Raw genomic sequence first — 23,418 nt, 5'->3', positions numbered from 1 at the left:
CCCAGCCTTGCAATTAATATACCCCTGCTCTAGATAGTTTGCATGGTCTTGGCAACAAAATTTATGACACGTGACATTCTCTGCCATAAACAAATGTTCTTGATATGTTTTGATTTATTTTGATTTAACTTTAATGTTCATTAATCACAAAAAAATACATTATATCTGAGAATGTGTTATGGTGTTATCGTAAGTTTGTATCAGAAGTCCTCTCTGCTGTTAATGAAAATAATACACAAATCTTTTTGAGATGATCTTCTTTGATTTAGCTATCTTTAGTTTATTTTGGTAAGCAACTAAAGATTTGAAGAGGAAATATCAGTAGAAGCTGTTAGTTAAACCAGTAATTGTCTAGTTTGGGAGGGGATGAAGGGGTCTCTCTCTCTCTCTAATTGCAACAATAAATGAAAAAAATGTGCCATCTTTACAAAAAAATTGGTAGCTATCTTTTGGTTCAGAGGGCTGCATCCAATGGCAGATTCTGGAGCCAGATGCTAAAAATATATTTACATTCACAAAATTATATAGTGTGCAATCATTTCCCATCTCAGAGTCCCCACTGATACTAGAAAGAACCCCAAAGAAACTTTTGAGCCAAGAGGATGAAATGGGAATGGGAAGAAATAACACTTCCTTTTCCTATTCAGAAATCTTTCGCTTTTTCCCGAAATCTTTCTCTTTGCTGGTGGCATTGAAGAATGAGTAGAGAAATGACGGGCAAGAGGAATTGTTCCCCCCTCTCCCAGCCAATAAAAGAAGCAACTATACATTTGTTTGGTATCAAAGAAAAGAGGACAGGGCAGCAAGAACAGCAGAAAGCTAATAAGTATGTATTTTTCCATTCATGCATGGAATCATAATTTAGTTTACACTTCTTCAGTAGGCTAATGAGAAACCTGCATGGACACCCAATCCTTTCCAACAATGCCCTTTATCCAATCCAAGTAATTGATGATTTTGGTATAAAAACCATATCCTTTGCCACAATCAAGGCCCCAAGAAACAATGCCTGTGGCCACCCAACGCTGAGTCTCTGGGTCACGCACAGCTAAGGCCCCTCCACTGTCACCCTGACAGGTGTCTTTTCCTCCATAGGGGCTACCAGCACAAAACATGTTGTCTGAGAAGACTGGATCCTTCCCAGAGATCTTCCTTCCTCGCAACCACTCCCGACACGTATCCTGGTTGGCCACTGGGATGGGGGCATATTTCAGCCTGCTAGCAAGGATGTTTTTTTCTACTCCAAAGCCACTGGCATACCCCATCCAACCTTGATGATAATAGGTGGTGTTTCCTGACTCAGGGAGACAGACAGGCAGCATGTCGCGGCCAAGGGTCACTGGATCCCTCAACTCAATGAGTGCGATGTCTCCATCAAAGTTATGCTCATCCTTTGGATTGTAGTCTGGATGCACAAAGAGTCTGAGAATTGGTTTATTTCCTACTTTGTACAGTTCAGTCACATCTGTGTGACCCAGGAAAATTTCAGCCTTCTCTGCTACCTGTTCAGGGGTCAGTATCTCTGTGTCATTCTCTTTATCTTTTGGGTACACAACGTGGGCAGCTGTCAGAATCCAGCGATCACCCAGCAGTGCCCCTCCTGCTCGTCCACCGATGACCGTCATAGCTTGCCATGGGAAACTGCCTCGTGGGGCATTCTTCCCACCAATAATGCGCTGGACTTCGACGATAGGGTGGTCTGGCTTTCCACACACTGTGAAAAGAGAGAGAATGTTCAGAAAGGCTGCAGCCCTCTTGACCTCCCCTTAAGCAAACTTTCCTTATTTGTCCACCTTATCTTTCCTTAAACCACATCAGAGCCAGCCTCTTAATCAACTTCTTCTTTAGTTCTTGTTAATCCATTAACTTGCTGCTGTCCCCTTTTTGAGCTAAAAATGTCAGGTATCAATACCTCTCTCATTACACTATCAGAAAAGGAAACAGACAGGATCCTGCTACATTTGGCAAAGATAGCCACCAGAACTGGGCACCTAAAGCCTGCCAATAATTGGTTGTGTGGCTTATTCTTCTTTCTCCATGCTTTCCTGGCACCTGTGACTTAATCTTCCTATTAGGACTATCTTGGGTGCTATTCTTGTTCGTCTTTCTGGACCCACAAAAGAAGTGAGAACTGACAAAAAAAACAGACCTCAAATGTCTCAGACTGATTTTTTTTAAAAAATTCAGCAAAGATTTTTAAACAGAAATACTGCTTGTGGTTATTTAAAAAAGCATCTGAGAATTGCGATAGGCTTTATCAATATGCTTCTTTTCTATGTTTTGATGTCTGCTTTTTTGTTTTTGCTATCCTCCTTTTATTTACAGAAGTTGAATCCCATCTCATTCTTGTAGGTCAAATAACAATGGAGGTGGACATGATGCCTGCTTCCTCTCTGCCTCTTCTGGTTCTATGACCTGCTAGTCTTCTGGCACCAACATCAGCTCTGACTGCTGGGAAGAGGTGAAATCATGTGCTCTAACAATATGAAACAAGAAAAATCTTTGGGCATGATTTACCTGGCAGACACATTGGAATGTCATTTTGATCAATTTGATCCTTCCAGGAACCCTCAGCTGAGCAGGTGTAGATACCTAAAGGAGAAACAAAAACAAGAATAGTGGGACCAAATATTGAATGCTCAATGGTTTTTGTTTATTTTTGAACATTTTATTGTTTTTTTAACTATAGATGTTTTATGTTCTTTTTTTTGCGTATCTGAACATCTTACAAGTGCAATGAGATTGAAATCACTCACTCACTCAAACAAACAAACAAATCAAAAAATACATTTATTGTTGTCCAATGTGTTTTAACTCTAGCCCACAATGAGTCCATCAAGGTTGGGCAGCTAAAACCAATTTAAATAAATAAAATAAGTATTTTTTTCTGGCTATAATAAATTTATTTAAAGAATTAACAGCGTCAAATCAGAGCCATTTAAAAAGAGCCATCGGTTATTGCTTCATTACCATCTTTTATGTTATTTTTAAAAGAAAATAATATTTATTTATTAAATTGATATGCCCACCCATCTACCAAAAGAAACTCTGGATGCCAGATAAAAATAACATAATACAATTATTTTTTAAAAAAGCATTAAAACAATAAAGGCACTATTGAGGTCCTGCCAGAACTTCATCCATAAATCGGGCATCAACATCCTGGCCCCAGTTCTGAGGGGGAAATCCAGGTTTTTGCTGTTTTCCAAAAGGCCAACAAGGGTCAAGTCCATCCATATCTCTAGGGAAGGCTGTTTCGTAAGGCAGCCTCAATGAGTTTCACCAAGGCAACCTGGAGCAGGCCCAGCCTTCCTCCCCCGCCCCCCACCTCTGCTCTTCCCCCCCCATCCAAACATTTGGTAAAGAAGATACACATACAAAAGCAAGGTAATTTCTCGGCTGCTGGTTTGCCAAGTTTCCCATGCACTGCTGCAGCTTGAACTGCTTGCGCTGGGCTTGCATGGATCTGGCTATGCAGGGCCTCACCTTTTCCTGGGGTGTTGAGCAGGCGATAATAGGGTTCATTACAGCGGTACTTGATAACTGACGCATAGTTGTTATTTTTTGTTGCTGATACAAAATTAAACGCCCCGTTTTTCAGAAGTTTAGGTTCACCGCAATTCACGACTGCAAGACAAAACACATGAGATGAAAAGAAGTCATTCCCTCCGGGATTTCCCAGGGATCAGAAATGATCACAACCCAAGACCAGCAGTCTCAGCTGGAATTTTTCATTTCTTTCTCAGGCTATGATTAATGGTATGTCATAGCTCAAATCCTGCCCTAACAGAACAAAGTTTCTGTTTTAGGTCTTATTTAGTGAAGAAGATCAAAACTTTGTGTGAGATGCGGCAGTATCAATCACTAGCTTGCTTTGTTTTTAAATGAGAAGCGAAGGAGAGGATTAGCTTATTTCCCTGCTGTTAGTTATCCAAATTACTTCTCCATATGAAGAAATTCTTTTTCATGCACAGGCAAAAAGATACCAAATCCTTAAGACAATTCAGAGCGTGGTTTAGCAGGCAGGCATAAAGAAATAAAAGAAATTCTTCTCAGGATTGTCAGATCAGGTATTGGCAGCATGTAGAAAATAAAGAGCATAAATCTAAGAGCCGATTTCCACAATATAGGAGAGTTTCCTTGTTTGCACAATTGCAGCAAAAACATCCCAGCAACCTTTCCCCCCCCCCATACTTCCTCCTGGTGTTCCTTTCATCTCATTGCTATCTTAATGTCACCCTTAGCCACATCTGTGCTAAAGTAGCATTATTATTATTTTTTTGTCTTATCTCAGCACAGGTATTGCTATGGATAGAATCAGATGGGTTTCATTGACCATTCTGTTGGTAGCATAGCTAGGTGACGCCTGGGAAGAGATTAGCTATAGAGGCTTATTTATTTATTTATTTATTTATTTATTTATTTATTTATTTATTTATTTATTTATTTATTTATTTATTTGATTTGATTTGATTTGATTTGATTTGTATACCGCCCTTCTCCCTAAGGACTCAGGGCGGTGAACAGTGACATAAATAACAGAATGCACAAATACAGATATTGAAAACAAATTAAACCCTAATTTTGCCCAAATGCAGAAGATAGTTATCTTAAAACAATAATTAAAACAGAACCCGTTTGTGTTTTTTTTAATGAATCTGCCACCTCTCCAGTTTCTGGACATTATCTTCTAGGGCCCTTCTTTTATTTTATTTTATTTTTTTCATTTAAGAATTACAGAGGCTACTTCTTTTAAACTGGGATCTCCTCCCTACCCCCCACATACATTGGGGTTCTGAGCTGAACCCAGCTTGGAGACATGGATCAGCTGAACAAAAGTTGACAAATGAAGGTGTTCCTGTCAGTTATGATTTAGATTACTTTTAAATATCTTAGCATTATTATTAAATAGTTCTAAAAGTCCAAAAGGAGCTTGATTATCAGCTGATACCAGCTAATAATCAGGTTTCCTTCAACACACTTTTGTAAAATCAGAGTGAGTTTTGAAAGATGGCTAAACTTTCCTGTTTAACTATAGATAAAAATTTGCCTCCATCCCTGGTCTAGGCTCTGTCAAACATAAAGGAGAGTGATTGCCTCAATTTTTATATGCTGAGTAACATTTGATAGGAGCAGAAGGAAGCAAAGCCAGGAGAATCCGGCAATCACTCTCTGAGGCGTGCCTCATACACCATAAATAAGGGCTGCTCCAAGATAAGGACAGACAGTGAAGGCAAGGCAGCAAGCTCTATGCTGGTATATTCTTCTGGCTCAGAATTGGCACACCATGAAGAAGAGTCCTATTTATTGCCCAGTATAGATTGAATGAACACAGTGGACTATCTTGTGGGCAGAGGCAGCAAAAGGCTTCTCACTGCCATGGGCAATGAAGATTCCCAGCTCCAGCCCTTCGATGCCAGGAGTCATGAAAAAGGTCTCCAGTATTTGGGAAACTTGATCTGCTTAGGTAGTATTGCAGGCAACAAGTAGGCAAGACTAACTACTCACTTTCACATCGGGGCATAGAACGATGCCAGGTCCCATCATGTTGGCAGACAGAGGTAAAGGATGTCAGGTGTTCTTTACCCTACTCAAAAGAAAAACAACTAGCAATCAACTTAATACCTTTGTTGATGGTCCTGCCGACTGAGGTTCAAATCAGACTAGAGATGCAACCTTAGGAAAGTTTTGTTTGGCAGTGGCAGATGGGGTAGGCTGTGCATGGGGTTTTGCCTTAGGGTTAGGGTTAGGGTTAGCATTTCTCCTTATTGGAATCTGTGGTAAGGAAGAAGAAAATCTTTCTCTTTTCAAAAATGTAAAGAGGATCCCTCGCCCATGTTACTGACACCATTCTGGGACTGACAACATTGCCAAAGCCAAAAGCAATCCATCTTCATATCTCTGATCCCCATTTTGCCCCCCCCATAATTATTACTCAAAAAGGGGGGGGGTCTTCAGAAACCTTATGAAAACAAGTTTTCAGGTTTGGGTTTTTCTGCATGAAAAAAATATCTTAATTATAAAGAGGATCAATTGTTGTCATTAGTTTTAGACTGAACTTGCTATTGGACAAGCTGTAGTGATTGTACGTTTATACCAGTTGGAGAATTCTTTTTAATTAAAATCTGGGAGTCTGGGGTAACAAATGTAATCTTACAAGAAAATAGGCTGGGAGGAGGCTCACTAGTCTTCCCTAGTTAATATATGACTGGTTAGAGTTATTCAGTAGTGTGAAAACATGAGAACAGCTTGCGGTTTAGTTCTCTCTGTTACACTTTCGATTTCTCCAATTTCTTCTCTCTGCTTTATTAACTATTTAAAAATTGCGCAATTGGCAATTCTCTCAGAAATCCAAGTACAGTTTGACCTCTTTCTTTTGCATGGGGAAGGCATTATTTTGTTTTTTCATGCCTTGACACACATCTTAATTTGCTTCCATGAAAAAGAGTAGGAGATGTAGAAAGAAAGGAAAGCTTTTAGATGAAGCAACAAGGTCATTGCAAGAAAAAAGCTTATAAGAGATAAAAATAATAAAGCACTCAGATGAATAAGGCTCACCTCCATCAAGTTATATCCAGTTTTGCAGCTGACAATGAAGTAGTCTTGGTATTGATACAGAGGTTGTGGGTCCTTGATAATGGTGAAGGCATCCTTTGCCACAGGCTGTGGGCAGCGGATCCCTATTGGAGATGAGAAAGAAATGAAAGAAGCAGCAGCAGAAAAGTCATTCATTACCTTTTAAAGTATTGGATGGGAAATAATTACTTTCTATAGTGTACGAAATCTTCCACCCTTGGCTGTATCCTGATTCATCTGTGAGAAAAGTGACATCTACTGAAGAACTATTGGTTTCAATGGTTCTTGGAGGCACTTTGCCACAGAATTCACCAATCTGTTTCATGCCAGCATGGATCTAGTAAGAAATTGAAATTTCAGAAATGAATAGCCCATCGGTCAGAAGAAGATGTTACATGAAATGGGAAACAAACTTACTTGGGAGATTTGGCTATAAGCTTCCATCGTGTTATGAACAAAAGCTTATTAGAATGAAAAAGGCATCCCAAAATTTGACTTGTGCCAATTTCAGAATATAGTTTTTCTATATTGTTATTAGAATTGCATTTTAATACCTTTTGAATATTTCCATTAAAATCAACCAACTAACCGTCAATCAAAAGTTATCTACCCATAGGTCCAAATTTAATTTCTCTCTACTATAAATAAGGTAGAACTTATAGCAAAGACATTTAAATGTCGCTGAAATATTTCTCTTTTTGCTTGTTTTGATGGATTTCCCATAATAATTTCTTTATTATTTCTTTACTTAATTTCTATAGCCACCCATCTCAGCTCATTGTCTCTAGATTTTGGTTTTTCGTGTTAGCTCTTTTATATAATTATTTGGCTTTTTCTTGCAATTATCTTTTTATATTAACTTTTGATTTCATTGCTAGTTGTTGCATTTTAATGTTTCATTTAATTTTGAATTTACTTGTATATTTTTTATTTTGTGTATCCCTTAACATATTTTCTAAAAATTAAATGATTTAATAAATAATTCAGTAGTAAATATATATACATAATTATTAAGGCAAAATGATTGAATAAATGTTCATATTATGGGGTGCAGGGAAAGCCTTTCTATTTGTAGTAACAAAAGCTTTTTGACTGTGGGAAATCACACTCCCCCCAAGAAAGAAATATTTTGGGGAATATTAAAAAGACAGAATATTATATTTCCTCAAAGGAATAATGGAGAAGTTCTTAAATGGCAGAAACTCCCCCCCCCCAAATCTATCTGCCCCAAGCAAAGGCCAGGTCTGTAGAAATGCAGATTTGATAATCCTTTCAGAAAGATTGGAGCCAGGAATCTTAGAGCTGATGGGATTAGAAAGACAAAGATCCCTACAACCAACAACTCCTTACCCCAAAAAATCCAACACAGGACATAGCCATCAACCACAGCCCCAGGGATGTAGGACATGACCTTTAGGGCATAATAGGATTAACCCATCGCCATCAGAATACTAAAAGGGCACACTGATCCTCAGGTCAAAGTTCATGCCACAGGAATAACTCCAAATGCAAAAGCCCAATGAATTGTCTTTAGAAAGACAGACGCGAGACCGTAGGCAAGATTCGAAAGGTTTATTCGGTTCAGCTCCCGGCAGCTGACTGTCAAAACAATCCGGGCTTTTATAGGGAACTGTCAAAACAAACAACCAATCAGGTAGCAGTATTTTCCCCGCCGTTCGGAGGACGGCCAATCAACGAACAGTACTCTGACAGCTCGGCGGCTGTCAGGGAATTCCTCCCAGCTGAGCGCTTAGCTCAGTTCGGAGGACTAGGTTGAAGACTGCGGATTTGACAGTTCCGGGAACTGTCAAATCCGGCGCGTGCGCGTTGGCCTCCGGCAGCCCTTTTGACAGCTGTCAACGGGAATGGCGGCCGGCTGGTTGGTGCGCGTGCGCCGTTGCTTCGGGCGGCCATTTGACAGCTGTCAACTGTCAAATGTCGGCCGGGCCGGCTTTTTCTCTGCGGCTTGGAAACTCCTGGTTTCCCGATATGATTCACCCCCTTTCCCCCCCCCCTGAACAGGTACGTTATGCATAACAACATTTGAACATTTCAAAACAGTATGGTTAACAGGTTCTTTAACAGATGGCGGGTTTCCCTTCCATTCAAAGTCCGCGAGGTATGCGGGGGGCCTTCTGGTTCGGCTGGATCGTCGGGGACAGGGGTTGCTCCCTTCGGGTTGCGTGGCTGGAGGAATTGTTTCTTGGTGGGGCTCAGCAGGTGGTTGTGGGTCCTGGAGGAGGAATTCATCAGGTCCGGGGGTGACAGCTGGTGGAGACTCGCCCGGAGTCGGTTGCAGAGGGGGGTTGGGCAGTGACCTGGGTCGGAGCTGATCCGAGTGTCTGCGTTGTATAAGTCCAGTCCCAGTGTCCACTGTGTATGATAATGGTCCTGTTTATTCCAGGATAACCCCCTGAGCCCACTTATCCCTTCCCCCATAATCTCGGGACCAAACATTTTGTCCTTTGGAGAAAGTTTTTGGATGGGTGTTTGGTGTTATTTCGGCTGCCAGTCTGTCGGGGTGGAGTCTGTCGAGTCGTGTCACCAGGCGGCGGCCCCATCGTAGTTCGGCTGGGCTTTTGCCGGTGGATGTGCAGGGCGTGGAATGGTGGGCTAAGAGAAATTGAGACAAACGACGGTGCCAGTTCCCTGTGATGATTCTTTTAAGGGCGTCTTTGGTGGTCCTCACCATAACCTCCGCAAGGCCGTTGGACGATGGGTGGAAGGGAGCCGATGTTGAATGCCTAATACAATTTCTCCTCGTGAAGATCTGAAAGTCATGAGAAGTAAATTGAGGGCCATTGTCTGAGATAATAACGTCGGGGAGACCGTGTGTTGCGAAGATTCCCCTGAGGGCTTGAATGGTTGCGGCAGATGTTGTGCTGTGAACCGGGAGAACCTCCAGCCACTTGGAATAACTATCCACAACTATGAGGAAGACCTGTCCCTGGAATGGCCCGGCATAATCAATGTGGATTCGGGACCAGGGGTTTTTTGTGAGTTCCCACTTATGAATTGGAGCTCTGGGCTGGAGTGGGCGGGATTCTTGGCATAGGTAGCAGCCAGCGATGTACTTTTCTATGTCTTGGTCTATCCCTGGCCACCAGACGTAGCTGCGGGCCAGTGCTTTTGTTTTTACGATGCCAGGGTGGCCTTCATGTAATGTGTCAAGTACTTTTTGTCTGTTTTTGGAAGGCACGATTACCCTGCATCCCCAGAGTAAACATCCTAAGTGTGACGTTAGTTCACTTTGCCTGGAGAAATATGGCTGAAACTCTGTGCCCGGGCAAGAGGTTTGCCAGCCTGTGTGCACCCATGCTAACACTCTGCTGAGTGTTTTGTCAGATGATGTTGCGGCAGCAATGTCTTTTGCTGTCAGTGGGCATTCTGGTAGCTCTTGAATAGCTAAGATGTTGCTTGCTGGGGCTGGGTCTGGTTCGGTGTGGGGTAGGGGCAATCTGCTGAGGCCGTCAGCGTGACACATTTGGTGTCCAGGCTTGTATATTAATTGGTAGGAATATGCTGTGAGGAACGTTGTCCAGCGCAACATCCTGGGAGATAAGATTTGGGGGGTCTGACGGTCCCATGTGAATAGTCCTAGCAGTGGTTTGTGATCTGTGTAAATCACAAAGGGGCGGCCGTAAAGGTAATCGTGAAATTTTTTTATTCCCGCAACAATTGCCAGGGCTTCTTTATCAATCTGGGCATAATTTCTTTCGGTTTTTGAAAGTGTTCTTGAATAATATGCCACCGGGGCTTGGGTGCCGTTGCTGTCTAAATGGCTCAAAACTGCTCCGATCCCGTATGGGGATGCGTCGCAGGCTAGGCAGAGGGGTTTGTCTTCTTTGTAGTGGGAGATGGTGGCGTTGCTGGAAAGCATTTTTTTGAGTGTTCTAAAGCTGTTTTCGTGGGCTGTTGTCCACTGCCAGGCTGCCCCTTTGTCAAGCAGCCTGTGTAGGGGTTCTGCGACTGTTGCTTTCCCTGGCAGGAAAGCATGGTAAAAATTTAAAAGTCCAAGAAAAGCTTGGAGCTCGGTTTTATTCTTTGGGGTAGGGGCACCTTTGATAGCAAGGACTTTTGAGTTCGTGGGGTGAATTCCCTGCGAGTCAATTTTGTAGCCTAAGAAATCTGCAGATGGGACGCCTATAGAACATTTTTCCCATTTAAGTTTCAGCCCCGCTTTCCTAAATCTTAATAATACTTCTTGTAGCCTGTCTGCTAAATTGTTTTCTGATTCCCCTGCGATGAGTATGTCATCGAAATAGGGGCATACACCTGGGATTCCTTTTAATGTTTTCTCCATGACTTCCTGGAAGATGCCAGGAGCCACTGAGATGCTGAATTGGAGGCGGTTCACCCTGAAAGCGCCTCGGTGTGTGACAATGGTTTGTGCTTCGGCTGTTTCTCGGGTGACAGGTAGTTGTAGGAAGGCATGCGCTAGATCGAGTTTGGCGAATATTGAACCGGACCCAATTTCTGACAGCACGTCCCTGACAGCTGGCACGGGGTATGCATGGGGATTTAAAGCGCGGTTTAATGTCGCCTTATAGTCCGCGCATAGTCTTACGTCACCATTTGGTTTGACTGGTGTGACTATGGGAGTTTCCCAGGTTCCCCCGTCTGTTGGTTCCAGGACCCCAAGGTTGATTAAACGGTCTAATTCTGCCTCGATTTTTTGTTTCAACGCAAAGGGGACCCTTCTTGCCTTGATGCGGATGGGGGCTACCTCAGGTTTTAATTTGAGGTCTATAGGGGTTCCTGTGTATTTGCCAAGTGTTCCGTCGAAAACGTCTGCGAATGCCTGGCAAACCTGTTCTAATGTTTGGGATTGTATACGGTTGGTGCCTTCTAGGTGGATGCCCAGGGCCTCAAACCAGTCTAACCCAAGGAGGGTGGACCTGGGTGCCTCAGTGATCTGAATCGTTAAATGTCCCAGGAACTTTTTATATTCTACTTTTATTTGTGCCTGTCCCTTTAATTCGATGGCAGCTCCCTGAAAATCTGCGAGGAGTATTTTGGAGGGCTGCAGGGGAATACGGCGTCTATTTTTTAACCCAATTTTTCTGAGGGTGTCCCAAGACATTATTGAAACTGAGGAGCCGGAGTCGACCTCCATTTCGCAGGGCACCCCTTGGATTTTAACCCAAATTTTAATTTTGGGTTGTAACTGGTGGATGGGCGACCTTTTTGTTTCGGCTTGTATGGACAAGACTGAGGGCCGGGGAATTCCCTTGGCTGGGGAAGGGACCTGGGTCCTACCTGCCGGAATTTCTTCAAGCTCGTGGAGGGTTTCCCGGTTCGAACTGCGGCATGCTGAGCGAATGTGCCCGGTCTTCCCGCATCCGTGACATTTGGCGTTTCTGAAACGGCATGTGGCTCTGGCGTGAGCCCCGCCGCAGCTGGCACACTTAGGTTTCAGCCCTGTGGCGGTGGGCCTTGAGCCCGGACCGGCTGGTCTGGATGGCCTGCGGTTCTTCCCGTGGTCGGTGCTCATCTTGCTGAAACGAGACATGATGTCGTCGACGCCGGCGTAGGGTTCTGGTTGCTCGTCGTCCGGCTCCCTGGCGTGGTGGACTGAACCGGCTGGGCTGCCTCTGTACACCGGAGAGACCTCACGGTGGCTATCTTCGTAGGCCATGATCTCTAACGTGAGTTGAGCGAGGTCCATCGTGGGCCTGGCTACCAGCTTCCGCTGGAGCCGCTCGTTAGAGAGGCCGGCGATAACCTGGTCTCTGATACGGTCTTCCAGGTCGGGGAATTGGCACCGGCGGGCGGCGTGACGTACCGCCGCGATGAAGGCTGTGGTGGTTTCGCCCGGTTGCTGATGGCGGCGGGCGAAATGGAGGCACCAGAATAGCTCGGACCGACGGGGCATGAAGTGTTTGCTGAGGCGGTCGGTCAGCACGGCGTACGGGATGGTCGCGATGGGGTCAGGGCTACAAAGCCCTACGGCGATGTCGTAGACAGCGGGCCCGCTGAGACAGAGGAGGGCGGCAGCTTTGTGGCGGTCCTCTGTTATCTTATTGACAACGAGGTAGCCTTCAATTTGTCCCCAGTGCGACTCCCATCCTTCAGGATGGCGGACGTCAAATTCTCTGACGTGACCTAGATTTGCCATGGTCTGGGTCCACAGTACTGTTCAAGCTGCTAAAAAGGGTTCCTTTGCCCTCCGAGTGGCTTCAGCAGTGACTCGTCAGCGGGAGGGATCGGAACTCCTTTGCGGGGTGACTCGGCTCAGTAAACAGCTCTATAGTACCGGGATCCCACCTTCGTCGCCAGGTGAATTGTCTTTAGAAAGACAGACGCGAGACCGTAGGCAAGATTCGAAAGGTTTATTCGGTTCAGCTCCCGGCAGCTGACTGTCAAAACAATCCGGGCTTTTATAGGGAACTGTCAAAACAAACAACCAATCAGGTAGCAGTATTTTCCCCGCCGTTCGGAGGACGGCCAATCAACGAACAGTACTCTGACAGCTCGGCGGCTGTCAGGGAATTCCTCCCAGCTGAGCGCTTAGCTCAGTTCGGAGGACTAGGTTGAAGACTGCGGATTTGACAGTTCCGGGAACTGTCAAATCCGGCGCGTGCGCGTTGGCCTCCGGCAGCCCTTTTGACAGCTGTCAACGGGAATGGCGGCCGGCTGGTTGGTGCGCGTGCGCCGTTGCTTCGGGCGGCCATTTGACAGCTGTCAACTGTCAAATGTCGGCCGGGCCGGCTTTTTCTCTGCGGCTTGGAAACTCCTGGTTTCCCGATATGATTCACCCAAGAAGGCATAAACACCCACCACTCCCAGAAACATGTGGTCAGCTGCTCCAGAGCCACATGTCTTGTGGTTCTGTTCTTCAATAAACTACAACCTTCTTTCTAAAGCTGTCTCCATTTTGTTTATTCCCGGCTTGGATTGGACCCTGATGAATATTTTTCTTTCAACATGACAATAGTGTGAAGTGAACAGCAATATGAAACTCAGAGAAACAAACAGAAGGTGCCCAATCTGATAGTCTTTTGAGATTTCCCCTTTGGATCAACTATGGGGCAGTGTGTTGCCTGCTTTGTAACAGTGAAAGCACTTGGTGTGTACTTGTGTTCTACTTGTACACTTGTAATACACAAAATATTACCTGAGTCATTTGTTCTGTAATAGGCATTTTAGAAGAAGCCAAGCTCCCTGGAACAACTCACCCTATCTGCAATAGAGTTTACTTTAAAATGTAAATGGAATATGGACAATATTGGACAATATTCTAGCTATTTCCATAGAACCCAAAAAGTTTAATTCCACAATGAGAACCTGGAACAGGCTGAAGCAATCCTTGAAGCTTCTCTATTCCTCATCTATCATTCATTATAAGATTGACCCAAGTACTGAATGGCAATACTAGTTAGGAATTTATCAATCTGCAGTACCTTAAGCTGGTCATAAGGGCAACGGACTTGCTGATGGTCATCAATTTCAAATGGCTGCAAGAACTTGAGAATAATGGTCATCCCTTTCTCTACCCGTATGCTGTAATTACACTGCAAGTTAGGTGGATAAGGCTCAGGATATCCAGGGCTTGACAAATACCCAAAGGTTTCTGTGAACAGTTCATTGCTGCAATCCACTGCAGAGGAAGAAACAAAAGAAGATTCACTGGAAGGAAAACTCATATCAGCTCATCGGCAAAGCAGCAGGTGGTATATTTCTGGGACCTATTTCTTTTCCTATGGCATTGCAAACCTGGAATAGCACCTTGATGGCATTACAGACAAGGGTTATCGGCCCTTTGAGATAGACTAGATGAGAAATCAGAAACCCCAGGATTTATAGGATTGCTAGTCACAATTGAAAGGTGTAATAGCAGAATTTTAAAGCCATTCCAAGATTTCCTCTGCTGCTTCTCATACCAAAGGGAATCAAGGCAGGGGTTGTTCTGAATTTCATTTTCATATTTTCTCCTCTCCTTTCCCAGAACTAAATTGTCACTTCTCCATTAATGACTCCTGCAAACTTGCTGAATGTTATCTTGCATTCTTCCATATTGGTATTCTTCTGGCCATTGCTCTACATGAGCTCCCTGTTCTCTCCAGTATTCCGCTTTCTTGGGTGATCATGTGGACTCACCTTTGCAAGAGTGCCCATCACTCTGGAGTTGGTAGCCAGACTGGCAAGAGCAGAAGTAGCCCCCTATATAGTTGTGACAGAAATGCTGGCATTGAGGACCATCTTCAATGTCATTTCTGGGGGCACACTCATCTAGATCTAGAGGATGAGATGAAAGCAGGAAACATAATAGTTTATAGGATTTTATTAATTTTGCATTTAAGGTCAGTTCATTCTTTTGCTCTTGAGCAGAAAAACATTCACAAGGCAGCTGTTTCCAGGGCAGCTTCCCCAGTAAAAGAAGAAACCCTGCTTATGATCTATTATAATACATCTGCTTGCTCATATGTGCTGCACCTCAGCTGGAGATTAATGGTTACTAAAAATCTTACTCCTTCACCGGCAAATATTTATAGATAGCTGCAATGTTGAGAGGGTCTGCTGTTCTTCACTTAACATGTCCAAATTGCAAATCTTTACTGGCTATGACAGAACTGCAGGTATGAAATAACAATTTAAGCAATACAGTTAAAGTCTCCTGTGACCCAAAGCCCCCAGTTCCTGAAGACATGAGAAAATCCACACGGCACTTGGCAGGTGGTTTTCATTTACAATAGTTGCAGCTTCCTGCAGTCATGTGATCAGGATTTGCAACCTTCCCAGCCAGCTTCTAACAAGCTAAATTAATGGGAGGAAGCAGAGAAAATTGCAAACCATGATCATGTGATGTCTTGCTTAATGACAATGCTGTTTCACTTAATGACTGTGGCTAAAGGTCATAAAATCGAATCTGGTTGCATGATGCCTCTATTAACGATGGTGTCACTTAACAATGAATTTTCCAGCTCCACTCTGTAGAATTAGGATTTTCCGCTTGATCTTGCAACACTTCTTGCAGTATTGGATTCTCTCATCTTTCCATCTGAATGAAGCCACTCAACAGGCAAGTCATCTAAGGATTTCAAATGAGATGCCTTGTCTCACCAGGTAAAGGCATGAAGGTGCTGAACTGGTGCCTGTAGTGTTAGAGCTAATAATAAGTTGAATCATGATAAAGAGGTGCTGTTTGGAATATGTGGTCTTCAGGAAATGTAATGTTTTTGATATGGGTATATTGCCCTAAAAAGAAAATGTATAGTACTCATTTGTCACTGGAGCCTCAGGCACTCTTGGTGTCTTGGCATATTCTTCATCCATTCAAGTTCACCAATTTCTACTATTTCTGGACAGGGACAGCCTAAGTGCTAGTAAGCTTCTCACTGGGTATTTACACAAGGTTATCTGTTGAGCTACCTTTGAAGACAATTTAGCAATTTCAATTGCTGCAAACTAGAGATGCCAGAATTTTCACCTGTATGTTCACATGCCAGGTCATCCAGTATATAAAGGCAGTATTTGCATGGTAGCATCACTATGTATGTGTCATCAGCTCATGTCATCACTTTTGCTGCAGATGCCTCTGGCTATATCTACATATACCACTACCCAGAGATAGACACGAACCTTGGAAACTGTATTTCCCAACCTCATTTATACTGGAGCTAATTAAAACAGAGTATTTTTAAATAGTGTGAGATGCTTCTTCTTCCCAGATTTCTTCCCATCTGGGCTGAATTGCTATTTATGAGCTAAGCTCTCCACTGAGTTACCTACTCTTTCTTGACTGTTTATGTTTATGTCCTCTTCTGTTCCTTTCCTCCCACCCTAAATATTTCTCATTAACAAGCCTTGACTGATCTTGCAAAGTGAGGCTGGGTCAGTTTCTATACTCACCCACGGCTTGATAATAAGCTAAGAATCCCTTATAGGAAACTACAATGCCGTTCTCCTCATTAGAGAAGTCAGACTGGAACAGGAGCCGCATTCGATTGTTGGTAGAGAAAAACTCCGTGTCTCGTGGGTGGTTGCCTGTGGCAGAGTCTACCTGGCCACAGAACCGGCCTAAGTCCTTCTTGTTTGCTGTGATCTGCCAGAGTCCAAGGAGAGAAGGAAAGAAACATTACAAACTAGAGAGCTTCTTGGCCAGGATCCAAAATATCTTCAATTAATCTGACACATACTGTACATGGGGTATTGAACTATAATCCTTTAAAAACAGTCCGTGCAGAAAGCATCTTGCCGATTTGGATTGAAACAAGGGGAATTTGGAAAACAAATTGAGTTGCAGAAAGTTGGTGTGTTATAGAAGAAGAAGGAAGGAAATCAAAATTCCCTCTAGTAAGCATTTTCTTGCAACTAAATGTTAAATTTAAGTTTACTGACAAAGAATTAAAGGGAGACTCTTTAATCGAAGGCTCCTAGATTGGGGCTGAAAGGCAAAAGCGGAAGCAGTATGCTCTGTCCCATATTTGGATAGACCAGGTGGCTCTGATAGACCAGTTTCACTGGAAAACACTTGCAACTAAATCTGAGCTCAAATACAAAAAAGTGTGAGGAGAATAATAAAGAAGACAAGAAGGACCTCGTGATGCAAAGTCCAGTGAATACAGTAACATTTGACCCTTTAGAGGCAGCAGAGATCCTTAGTGCTTTTTTTCTATAAAAAAAAAAAAGTGCCGGAACTCTCATCTTGGCGGGCGCAGGAGGTGGGGGGGCGGGGGGCGGCGCTGCTGTGGTCACAGGTGTGAGGGGTGTTGGCGGCGGGCTGCCCCCCGGGGCCAGAGCCAGTGCAGCTGGTGCTGTGGGAGCAGCAAGGCCCGCTCTATATGGCAGTGCTGCACGGGCCGGGTGGCGGAGGCGGTGTGGGCCAGGCAATGCAGGGCGGCCACTTAGGCGCGCAGGGCAAAGTGACGGTGGCGCAGGTCCAGCACCAGGTAGGCCAGCAGCCTGGCTGACATGGGTAAGCACAAGGAAGGAGTGCACATGGACTCCGCAGAACCCACCTCCCACTCCTTGTCCTCTCTTACTTACCTAGTTGAGATGGTGTAGTTGGGCAGCAGGGAGGGATACAAAGTTCCTGCCTACTCACCTTTGCTGCAGACAACTTGCCGGTGCAACGTTTGCCAGCCAGGTCTTTTGGTGCGCTCAGCAGCAATTCCTATTGGCTTTCAAAAGCCAATAGGCTTTTGAAAGCCAATAGAGGGAGTAGCATAGCTTGTGCAAAAGCTTTTTTGTGTTTGTGTGTGCAAAAAAAGGTGCCGGAATGCCATTCTGAGCGTTCTATGAGAAAAAAGCCCTGCTTTTATGTTTTAATCTTATGATTTTAAATATATATATTTTTCTATTGTAAGTTGCCCCATACCTCGCCATGTGGATTGCATACAAATATTATATAATCAGTAAATAAAGGTAGAACATATGTTAAATATACATCAAATGATAATATGCTTCCCTACAAAGTCAATTCTTGCTCAATGACAGACCAAGGAGTTAACTCGGAAAGGCAAGAGAAGAGATCTGTGCAACTTGTAGAAGGGAAAGGCCCACACTGATAAATTAAAAATCTTTGTGGTCTGCAAAGGAATGCTGGTGGGCTAATCAATGATTTGGTAACTAGAGGAGCACCTACAGTGTTGGAGCTTGTGGTCATGGTAAGCCATGGAGGCACTAGGCAACATGACTTTCAGGGTAGTGTTGGTGATTTTATTACTTTTTTTTTTTAAAAAAAAGTCTGTGCTCTGTCCAAGGGTGCTTTGTAGGCTGCATGTGCAGGCCTGGTCTAGAATTTATTTTGGAGCATTCAACTATCTAGAGCAGGCATGTCAAACTCATTTTGTTTGAGGCAACTTCTTATAAAAGAATTGCCATTAATTTGTTTTAATAAAATAATATAAATCAATTTTTCACTTGATTTCAAATTAAATGAATTATATTGGTTGACAATGAGAATTTTTTTTAGTACAATTGCCAAATGCAATAAACTGGTTTTAGGTATATGTTACTGGAAGGAAAAAGCAATTCCTGCTGCGTTACTGATCCCAGAGAAGCATTTGCATGTATGCAGGTATCCTTAGGGTGCCATAGTTATGGATGAGAAATATTGGTTGCAAAGTTGGCATTTCTGGATGTAATACAGATATTTTGGACTTATTCTTGTTTCTTTGCATGTTTGATATTTTTAAAAAGGCATATGCTACTGACTACGCTTATGCACATATATAACATCTTTTGCTAGAATACATGACCACTGCTTGTCCAGAATGTGAAGTGAAAGATTGTGACTAAACAAAATTTTAATGTACAGATAATACCACCAGAAATTATTTGAGCCTTTTTAATAAATGTTATTGATGTTAAGCTCACCATGGAAAACATATATTGTTATGTATATACTAGGTTAATTATTTAAAGACTGAAGTGCAACATAACTAGATTCTAAATAATCTATTTTTCAAAACACACAACAGTCCAAACAGTAAAAGTAAAGTCCAAATTAAGAATAGTTCATTCTTAAGAATTGTTTAATTTAAAGTGGTTTAGTTGTAATAGATGGTTAGATTCAAAATAGTTTTCAAGAGTATGTACAAAAGATACTATTTTTTTCCTAGCATCAGCTAAATTAGACATATTACATTGAGAAAAATGTTTCTCATTTCTTTCCTGTTACCTTTATTGATTTCATTGCAGAGATGTTAACATAGAAAATAGATTATTTTGTTATCTAATTTTACCTTCCAAAAGACAGAAGCAGATGAAAAATGTGAGGTTCTTTCCTGTTGGCTTTTTTGAATTAGCTGTTTTAGATTCTAAAAGTTTAGTTCCTAAAGAAGTAACCCTGTAAATAATTTTAATGTCCTCCTCTAGTGCAGGGTAGGCAACCTTGGCTCTTTTATAACTCAAGGACTTCAACTCCCAGAATTCCTGAGCCAGCATGGCTCAGCTTGGAAACCTCTCCCTTTCTCCTCAGCATGGCTCGCTCAGAATTTCTGGGAGTTGAAGTCCACGAGTCATAAAAAAGAGCCAAGTTTGCCTAGCCCTGCAATAGGCTTAGGAAAGCCAATAGAGGGACCCTTTTTTTGCAAAAAAAAGGTGCCGGAACGCTGTTCTGAGCGTTCTATGAGAAAAAAAGCCCTGGAGATCCTGATTCCCATCACCATAACCCAGCCTTTCTTCACATACCTTGACAAAGTCATACCGGCAGGCCTCAGATGGCTCCAGATCAAATAGCCAAAAACTTAGCTTCACTCTGTAGCCCTTTGGTACTGAAATGTCCCAGGTACTGATGTTGTTGTTAGGGTATGTTTTTGGATAATTTGGGGAAGTGATCTCCCCATAAAGCTTCTTTGTGGTTGGCCTGGAACTGACTGCAGCAAATAAGAAAGCTCCCTGAAGCAGGAAGACAACGGGAGACCTGGCAACACAACACAACATAGGCATGTATGAGAAGACAGAGCCAAAAACCAGAGCAAACAAGACCTCTGAAGTGGACACCCTCCCTCTAAACCCAGACACATAAAGTGAAGATTGAATTGGGCAATTGGCACCTTTAAAGAAAATGCATCTATTTCTTTTGAAATATCTTCTCAGTATTGCATAAGTAGGACTTACGCATTACAAACCTTGTAACGACTAGCACGCATGTGCGGGGGAACCTTTACCTTTACCTTTAATAAATAGAGAAGCTTAGATTTCTAGAATGGTACATGCTCTACGCCCAGCCTATCCAGTCTATAACGGTACAATGATGCTAACATAATCACAGTGTATACTGTATACATATGTAGTCCTGGATTAGGGCTATCAGATCTGGTTGTAAATATCCAAATGACCAGTACAAAGCAGTAAATAAGTTCAGAAAATTATCTCATTGCTGTAGTGATAATTGAACTTTTGTAATCAGATCCTATCCTTGTGCCTATGGACTTTCTTGTGAACTGAATCTTGTAATTCCTGCTGGAAACATGGTGTTCTATCCTCCTGCATTAGAATAGTTCCCTTGTTAATCCAGAAGGTGAAAAATCCTTTAGCACGTAGCAGGACAGTATATGGTAGCCTTGAAAACTAGGATCCTTCAGAAGTGCCAGAAATTACAAGAGTGTCAGGACCATTATGGTCTCTGTTGGCAATGCTATGTAGACTAAGCTCTCTGCAAGGATCCTAGAGATAACAAGGAAAAGAGAAAGGCAGCAATAGTCCTTGAGTGGCTTTCAGTTTTGATTGCATCCCCTGTGAAGTAGTTGCTACTCTGATTTGTTTGCTGTTGCTCTACAAAGCTCCTTGGACCCAAAGATCACCAAGTGCTGCGAAGGAACCTGGAGAGGAATTGCTAATTCTAATCCAAAATCCCTGTCTCTGGCCTACATTGGCAATCCCTGGCTTTTCGGTTGAAGATGAGCTAAGGGTCTTGAAGCAAGCCCATTACTTGAATGAAGAAAAGCACTATGTTTTACTTGCTAACCCCGTCTTCACAAGGGGCTCCAGGACTAAACCAGGAACAAGGCACTTTAGCAACACCTTGAGGCTGTATTATATTTATCTAAGGTTAAACCCAGCCCTGCAGTTCCTTCTCAAGCACACCATAGATATTCTGCGTCCCTGGAGACGTTCTAATATAGATATAGTAAAAAAAGAAATCTCTGCATTTGGTTTTACAAGTAGGCACCAATGCCACCTCCCTTTCCCACAGAAACAACACTCACATGTTCGAAGCTGGACTTAAGCTCTCTTTTCACCCTCCAGTTCTTGAGGTCTGTTCTTGGGAGTTTCAAATAGATTTCAATAAATTCTTAACCCTGTTAGCTATGATTCACAGAGATTGGGGTAGAACACACAGAGTGGGAGGGAAGAGAGATAGCTGGTAGTTTCCAGCCATTAGGTAATAGTTATGGCTTTCCTAAGTTGTGTTCTGCTGCCCTCTGCTGTCTACACACACACACACACACACACACACACACACACACACCAAAAGAGACATTTTTAATATAAATATGTCCACTTAGAGACAGCTGAGTAGTTAGCATAGGTGAGTAGTTAGACGGATAGAATGTTGGAGACACTATTATTATGTAGAAAGGTCCTCCTCAATGTGATGATAAATAGAAAAATATTGTTATTAGTTGTCTGATTTGTATTATAATTTTCATTTTATTGTTTTTATTGTATTTTTGTACTATTTCTAAGCTATATGGAGCTTTTGAGGGGGATTGAACAGGCTGGTTCCAGGCAGTAATAACTGCTTCTTTGAAGGAGGGTGTCTTCCCTGCCGCCTTGAAGGAGGCGGTGGTGAGACCCCTCCTCAAAAAGCCTGCCCTGGACCTGGCTGTTTTAAATAATTATCGTCCAGTCTCCAACCTTTGCTTTTTGGCGAAGGTTGTTGAGAGTGTGGTGGCGCATCAGCTTCCTCTCTTCCTGGAGGAAACTGATTATCTGGACCTGTACCAATCGGGTTTCAGGCCTGGACACAGCACGGAGACGCACTGGTGAATGATCTCTGGCGGGCTCGGGACAGGTGTTGCTCCTCTGTCCTAGTCCTATTAGATCTCTCAGTGGCTTTTGATACTATCGACCATGGTATCCTACTGCGGCATCTCAGGGGGTTGGGAGGGAGAGGCACCGTTTTATGGTGGTTCTCCTCCTATCTCCTGGGCTGCTCACAGTCGGTGTTGACGGGAGGGCAGAGATCCACCCCGAGGCCACTCGTTTGTGGAGTTCCTCAGGAGTTGGTTCTCTCGCCCCTCCTGTTCAACATCTACATGAAGCCACTGGGTGAGATCATTCGTGGTTTCGGGGTGAGGTATCATCAGTACGCTGATGATACCCAACTTTTTCTTTCCACCCCGAACCAACCCAGCGATGCCCTCGCCGTGATGTCCCGTTGCCTGGAGGCTGTCCAGGTCTGGATGGGGAGAAACAGGCTTCGTCTTAACCCTGCCAAGACTGAGTGGCTGTGCATATCGGCATCTCGGGTTAACCAGACCATTCCATCTTTAACGATGGGGTGTGAGGTGTTACCCCCCATTGATAGGGCTTGCAACTTGGGCATCCTCCTTGACTCCCGGCTCAATTTTGAACACCATATAGGAGCCGTGACCAGGGGGGCTTTTGCCCAGGTTCGCCTGGTGCGCCAGTTGCGACCCTACCTGGACCGAGATGCCCTACGCACAGTCACTCATGTGCTCGTGACCTCCCGTTTAGACTACTGCAACGCTCTCTACATGGGGCTGCCCTTGAGGACCACTCGGAGGCTTCAGCTGGTGCAGAATGCAGCCGCACGAGTTGTGATGGGGGTTTCCCAATACTCCCATGTAACACCTCTACTCCGCGAGCTGCATTGGCTTCCGGTTGCCCTCCGGGTGAGATTCAAGGTGCTGGTAATGACCTATAAAGCCCTAAATGGCTTGGGTCCAGGATATCTGAGGGAACACCTGCATCAAGTTCCCTTTGTCCAGTGCGCTCCCACAGGGAGGGTCTTCTCAGGGTGCCGCCGGTAAAAGATTGCCGGCGGGTAACACCCAGGGGGAGGGCCTTCTCAGTGGGTGCGCCTGCCCTCTGGAACCAGCTGCCCGTGGAACTGAGGACTTCCCCCAACCTCCGTTCATTCCGCTGGGACCTGAAGACCTGGCTCTTCGAGCTCTCTGGCCCAGGCTGAGAATTTTAATTTTAATTTTAATTGGGGGCTTTAACTTTTTCAGGGACTGTTGTAATTTTTTAAATCGTTTTTAACTTTTGTATTTCTTGTTTTAATTACCCTGTAAACTGCCCTGAGTCCTTCGGGAAAGGGCGGTATACAAATCTAAATAAATAAATAAATAAATAAATAAATAAATAAATAAATAAATAAATAAATAAATATACATTGCAGCAAATAAATGTGTGCATATACAC

At 43.5% G+C, this 23,418-nt stretch overlaps 1 protein-coding gene across 1 annotated transcript; it reads right to left on the bottom strand.

Annotated features, from left to right (window-relative positions):
• Positions 1-82: 82 nt before the first annotated feature.
• Positions 83-21,334, bottom strand: C1R (complement C1r). Its single transcript, XM_083351438.1, has 11 exons — positions 21,234-21,334; positions 19,714-19,945; positions 16,429-16,621; positions 14,677-14,814; positions 13,980-14,176; positions 6,766-6,913; positions 6,559-6,680; positions 5,509-5,587; positions 3,487-3,627; positions 2,518-2,592; positions 83-1,714 (listed from the first exon to the last, which is right to left on the bottom strand). Coding segments are annotated over exons 1-11 (2,157 nt in total). The 5' UTR covers positions 21,236-21,334; the 3' UTR covers positions 83-884.
• Positions 21,335-23,418: the final 2,084 nt, after the last annotated feature.

Source organism: Vipera ursinii (genome assembly GCF_947247035.1).
Source record: "Vipera ursinii genome assembly, chromosome: 2".
Taxonomy (NCBI): domain Eukaryota; kingdom Metazoa; phylum Chordata; class Lepidosauria; order Squamata; family Viperidae; genus Vipera; species Vipera ursinii.
The sequence above is the reverse complement of the archived record's forward strand: the minus strand, read 5'-3'. Positions and strand labels throughout refer to the sequence as shown.

Excerpts from the sequence above, each read along its gene's own strand:
- C1R (XM_083351438.1), bottom strand. Across the intron at positions 6,681-6,765 it reads GATTTCGTACACTATAGAAA|GGATCCGCTGCCCACAGCCT; the intron begins GTAATTATTTCC and ends CATCTCCAATAG. Across the intron at positions 2,593-3,486 it reads GCTCAACACCCCAGGAAAAG|GTATCTACACCTGCTCAGCT; the intron begins GTGAGGCCCTGC and ends TTTCTCCTTTAG.